We start from the raw sequence: 6,000 nt of genomic DNA, 5'->3' as shown, positions 1-6,000 counted from the left end.
AAGACACGTGTAATGTTGAGCATTTGAAATGCAACTACTGTGATTGAGGAAATGAAGTTTTATTTAATTTTAATTCATTTCCATTTCAATTTAAGAACTGATAGTTCAATTACTGGGAAACTTAAGAATGTTTGGAACCACTTGGGGTGTGTTTATTATACCTCCTCAAATGTAAATTTTTCAAAATATTAAGTACAGATGGAGTATTTCTTGATGAAGATATACCACCCAAATTGAGATATGTTGTAAGTCCAAAATACATAAAATTTGAGACTTAGTATGGGAAAAAATGTAAACTGTCTCAATAATTTTTCATATTGATCACATGTTGAAGTTAGAAGATTTTGAGCATATTTGGTCAAATAAAATATTAAAATAAAAAAAAGATCTGTGGATTAATGAATATAACTATATAGATTGGTATGCAGAGTGGTGAAGCCCTAGTGTGAATTGGTGTGAGCAGTAAAAACCTTTCATTGGAAAGACAGCCTGGTGTCCCTGTGTTCCTTCTTCCCCATACTCCGACACGTTGCCCTTAAACTCTGTTGAGCTGCATGACAGCAGGCACTCGTGACAGAGGTTAACATTCGTGATGTCTGTATTTAACCAGTTCACTCTTGTTGAAAAGCCTCATTAGTAACAAAGTCAAGTATTTCTTCTTCGCTTTTCCCAACTCTTAAAATATCTATGCACTTAAGCATTTTCATGCATTATCTTATTTAGCCATTTTAATAATTCTGTAAAATAGCAATAGCAGGCATCATATTACACCCACATTTACGCCAAGTTCAATCATACTGGCTTGGAAGCAAGGGAGAGAGTGACCCAGAGGAAGGAATTAGACAATGCTCTTGATACTTAAGTTTCTCTTGCTGAAACTTGGACATTTTAAAGACAACCCACACTATTAAAAAAGCATCCTGGGGCTGGGGTTAGCCTAGCATTTAAGACATCTGCATGCTACAGGGAGTAACTGGGTTCAGTTCCAGGCTCTGGCTCTGACTTCAGCTTCCTGCAAATGTGAATCCTGGGAGGCAGCAGTGATGACTCAAGTGGTTGGGTTCCTGACACTCACATGGGAGACCTGGATTGAGTTCTTAGCTCCAAGCTTCATTGTCATCCCCCACCCCCACCCCACCCACTCCCCACCCTTTGCCTGCCCACTTCCGCATTACAAGCATTTGGGGATGAGAACCAGTGGAAGGAAGCTCTCTGTCTCTCAAATAACTAACAATAAAAAAAAAAAAAATCTTTTTTTAGAAGCAGAGATTCTAGGCACAGCCCAAATTAGGATGGGGAGAGTGAGGCATTTGCCTTGGGTGAAAATTGAAAGGAAAACCAAAAAGCTCACTAATAAGGCTTAATAACTTAAAAAAAAAAAGATTTATTTTGTTTATTTGAAAGGCAGAGTTATAGAAAGAGGGAAAGAGAGAGAGAGAGATCTTCCATCCACTGGTTCCCTCCCCCAAACGGCTGCAAAAACCAAGGCTGAGTCAGGCTGAAGCCAGGAGCCAGGAGCTTCATTTGGGTCTCTTCCGTGGGTGGCAGGGACCCAGGGACTTGGGCCATCTTTCCCAAGTGCATTAGCACGGAGCAGGATCAGAAGTAGAGCAGCCGGGATTCAAACTGGCATCAAACAGGAGGCCTATGTTGCAGGAAGCAGCTTAACTTGTTAGACCACAACACCTATCCTGAAGCGGAATAACATTTTCATGCAATATTTTAAAAAATTACTGCACAATATCTATGGTGAAGAAAATATAAAAATTCTAAACAAAGTCAAGACCTGATCATGCACTTGCATTAATTCACCTCCACTGTATCCCATCTCCCCTGCCCCCAGTCTTAGCCTTGTTCTAGAGCCTAAGTAAGCACCTGGTTCAAATCTCAATTGTGTCCCTTCCTAGTTGCCTAAGGCTAGTTACTTAACCTCTTTGACCCTGGTTTCTTGATCTGTAAAACACAGATAACAGTGGTATCCACCTTGTAAGGTTGTTGAGAGGCCTCCTTGATCTGAGCACTAGTGAAGTCAACATTGGCCACCAGCGTCACAGTTCTGTGGAGAGACAGTGTTCCACGTAGCCAAGACCTCAGGACCGTATGTGCCTTGGACAACTGCTACAACCTTTGTCATTGCACATATAGCAACCTATCAGCTTTCCCTAAAAGATGAAAAGGCATGAATGTGTGAAAAGCTTGCCTTGGATTGGAGCAAAAGAAACTCCTCTTGCAATTCTGTTCATTCCACGTGAACTTTAATTCCAAGGGGCACATTTTTGTGTGTTTCCTGAAGCCAGTTCTAAAGACAATCCTAAAAATGATTTGAATTGATAACATTGGATGAATGGATGATTACCCGGAGTAACCAAATTTAAGACAAAACCCACGTGAAGTGGTACATACTGGGATTAAACAAACAAACAAAAAGCCACCTCCTAAATCCGAGGTGCCACGGGGAAAAACCTCCTAAAAATAACCTAGTGTTGGGGTGGGGGTCCCTGGTCACTCTCTGCCTTGGCACCCCTCTCCTCACGCCAGGATGACGGCCATTACGTTTTTGTATTTGGTGGTTTTCATGTTTTCTTTCCTTCCCTACTCTCTCCGGGGACTATAGCCAAATACCCGACACCAAGGACTATACCAGGCACTAGGTATGAAATAGTATTTAACGAATATTAGTGAATAAAATTTAGTTTTGGCGCAAAGCCCAATGGTCGGGGTCGCGGTCCGGATGTGTGAGGGGGTTGGAGCACCAGACAGCATCTCCTTCCAGCGCTGCGAAAAGCTAAGATTTCCTAATTATTGTAGCTGAAGAAAAGGCATTGTGCACAAAATACTCACGTTATTACAGTACCAGCCGTGGCACAGGCTAGACGCAGGCGCCGGCCCTAGCCGGTTCGCAGATGGCAGGTCGGCCCGCAGAGCTCGCCGCGCACGCGCAGACTTTGAGGGCGCGCGCCTGCCCTCTGCCCCTCCGCCCTCCAGGTGGCGCTGGCGACTCCGCCGCCGCCGTCGCCGCCGCCGCCGCCGCCACAGCCTGCAGCCGGGACAGACCCGGGCGGCGCCGGCCGCCTCGCGGGCCACGGGTCCGCCTCCGCCGCGCTGAGGGCGTGGGCTCCCGGCTCCCGGAAGCGGCGGCCGCGGCGTGGAGCCGAGCAGGCGACCGTCGCTGGAGTGGCAATGCGCAGCGGCTGGAGCCTGTGACCTGAGCGCGGCGGCCGGGCCGGGGCCCCTACATGGCGGCTCGCTGAGGCGGCGGCGGCTGTGGCTCCTCCGGGCGTGGTGTGGCGTGGCGGCGGCCGAGGGGATGCTGCTCAAGCTCTTGCAGAGACAGACCTATACCTGCCTGTCCCACAGGTATGGGCTCTACGTCTGTTTCGTGGGCGTCGTTGTCACCATCGTCTCCGCCTTCCAGTTCGGAGAGGTGAGTAGCGGCGCGGGAGACCCCGCAGGACGCGCACGGCGCCCCCAGCCTTGCCCTCGTCCTGCCCGCAGTGCCCGGAGCCCTGGCGCGCCTCGCTTTTGCCGCTCGTCCTCCCTGCAGCGCCGGGACCAGTCCCTGAGCCCGTCAGCTCCCCCGAGGCGCCGGTATCTCGAATCTGCCCCGAGGGCTCCGGTTTCAGCGTCCGGAGGCGAGATCTCGTCCTCCTGTCGGTTTCCGAGGGGCGTCGGCGCTCTCTGTAGTCTCCAGCAGGTGCAGCCTTCAGGGTCCTCAAGCCATGGACTTTGTATCCCCAGGCCTGTCTTTCCCTATAAAGACCCCTCCCGCACCTCGAGTTTATTTCTCTCTCCCCGTTTGTCGTAGCGCTCCTAAATCCGTCCCTCTGCCTCTCCTCTAACGTCCCCTTTCTAATCTTGTCACCGTTCACCAAGGCACCTTGTCTTAATCCTGTTTCTTCTTGGATCTCAAAACTTTCGTTCAAGAGGCATGTGTGTGTGTGTAAGTGTGTTCGTGTTCTTGTGAGTGAGCCCATTATCCAAAGCACTTAAGTGTGATAGGCTTTTCTGTTTTCTTTGCACGTCTTCCCTGTTATTTTGGACAGCTGTCCGTCAGCTAGTTGGGGGGAGGCTCCACTGGTGGGTGTGCACTCTCTGATGAGAAAGCTCTCTTGGCAGCTCCAAGCATGTGTCCCCATCCCATGATCAGAGATTGTCATATGACCAGGCACTGGGTTAACTGTCTTGGACTCCAGCACTCGACCTCTTGGGAGCCTGAACAACCTGCTGGGTCATGGGACAGGCTTATAATTTAGATTTGAGATCAAAGCCTGGCCTTTCTTGATGTGTTCTTGGTTAATGTGCAGTAAAGTTCAGTGAGACTGTAAACTCTTCACAGGGTCCACACAGCGGGGGTGGGGGTGGGGTGGGGGGTGGAAACACCCAGGATGAATGGATTTTGTTCCCCTCTGAATACACACTTTCAACTTTTGTGGCATGAAATAATGCTTTTGGTTTAGTTTGATGGTTAGTTCATTATTGACAGTGTAATGTTGCATTTTTTATCATAGACAAATATATAGAGACTACAAGTACTTAGGAACTGGAAGAGTATGTTTATGTGATTTTAGAGAATACTGTTTTTAGCAACTGAGAGAAAAGCTGTATTTTCAAGTAGTTTGAACTCTGTGTCCTTGTTTTCATATTTGGGGGGGGGTGGGAGGTGGGCAGGAGGTTGCGAAAGGTTTTATGATGAACAGAATGATTCTTAGAATTACCACAATATACAGTGTTATCTCCCTTGTAACCTTCTTTAGGAGAAGTTGTCATTTGTTTAAATGCTGTAATTCTGGCCCAGGTACTGCCAGAATGTGCAGTCTAAATATTTAATGAATGGCTAGATTATATGGGATGATTTCCAGGTGTGTACTTTTAGGGGTCTCTGGTTCTAGGGGCTAGAAAATAAGTCTTACTGGTAAGGGTGAGAAAACCCCAGACTTGTAAGCATGGATTATGTACTTAACAGGTGGTGTTGCATGTATTACAGTTAATATATGCATGCACAGTTAAGTGCATTATTGCTTTTTGATGATTTTTTTTTATCCTGGTTAATTTCATATTAGTTGTTTATTAACTCCCTTGAAGTCAAGAGGTGACTTAAAGGCATCAGTTGTTAAAGTTTTTCATTTTATACCTCATTTCCTCTCATTCCATGCCTGGTTATTCATTTGCTAAAAGAGAGACATTTATTATAGTCTTGAAATGGCCACAGATCTTAAAGTTTGGAACACACCGCAGATATAGCTGTAAAAAATGTCAATAGATGGTGTGAGAGGTGGAGGTAGTTGGCCTGTAGTTAATTTGCACCACACCGTGGAAAAGGGGAGCTGCAGGATTGGGCAGAGTTGGATCTGAATGCTAGCTTCAGTTAATGTCTGTTTCTTTTGGGAGGTTTAAGAGAGATACAAAGTCCAAATCACTCTCAAAGCAAGGACCTTGTCTTATTCTCTGCTATATTCGTAGCACATAGAAAGTGCTTAGCAGGTTCCAAATAAATACTTAATGGATGAATGAATCGAGGGTAATCTTAACCAACATCCTTGAGTTCATTTCTAATTAAGTTTTCTACTCTGATGCTGAGCATCTCTAATTTTTAGACATGATTTTAACATGTAAACATGACTGATGGTCTGATTATAATCTTCATGTTCTGCAAATCATTCCTGTTTGTGCTTTTTTTGGAAACTCGAAGCCTGTAGTAGCTCACCTTCTTTGGCTATCTTTTTCTAGTTGAGATGAGACCAGAATGCGCATATACATTGACAGTGTAATGAGGATTGAGTCATAATACAAGGGACTAAGTCATTGAATGCCTGAATGGGGACACAGTGATTGCTTAGGAATTCAAAAGAAGGGAAGAAAATTGAGTTGAAACATCCTAGAGGAGCTTATAAGGAGGCAGGAGCTTTAAGAAGCTTAATGGGGACTGGCGATGTGGCACAGAAGGTTAAGCCTCCACCTGTGGTGCTAGCATCCTGTGAGTGCTGGTTCAAGTCCCAGATG

At 46.1% G+C, this 6,000-nt stretch overlaps 1 protein-coding gene across 2 annotated transcripts in view; it reads left to right on the top strand.

Moving 5' to 3' along the window:
• The first annotated feature begins 3,020 nt into the window (after positions 1-3,020).
• The window catches only part of GNPTAB (N-acetylglucosamine-1-phosphate transferase subunits alpha and beta), an 86,088-nt gene continuing 83,108 nt past the window's right edge, over positions 3,021-6,000 (top strand). The window contains exon 1 of one of the 2 annotated variants that reach the window (XM_002711224.5): positions 3,021-3,424. In XM_002711224.5, coding sequence (XP_002711270.1) covers positions 3,308-3,424 — 117 coding nt within the window. In that variant the 5' untranslated portion in view covers positions 3,021-3,307. The remainder of the gene's footprint in view (positions 3,425-6,000) is intronic. The other variant, XM_070052755.1, reaches the window with a different exon arrangement.

This window comes from Oryctolagus cuniculus, chromosome 11 (assembly GCF_964237555.1).
Source record: "Oryctolagus cuniculus chromosome 11, mOryCun1.1, whole genome shotgun sequence".
Lineage (NCBI taxonomy): Eukaryota > Metazoa > Chordata > Mammalia > Lagomorpha > Leporidae > Oryctolagus > Oryctolagus cuniculus.
This window is presented reverse-complemented; position numbering and strand designations above follow the sequence as displayed.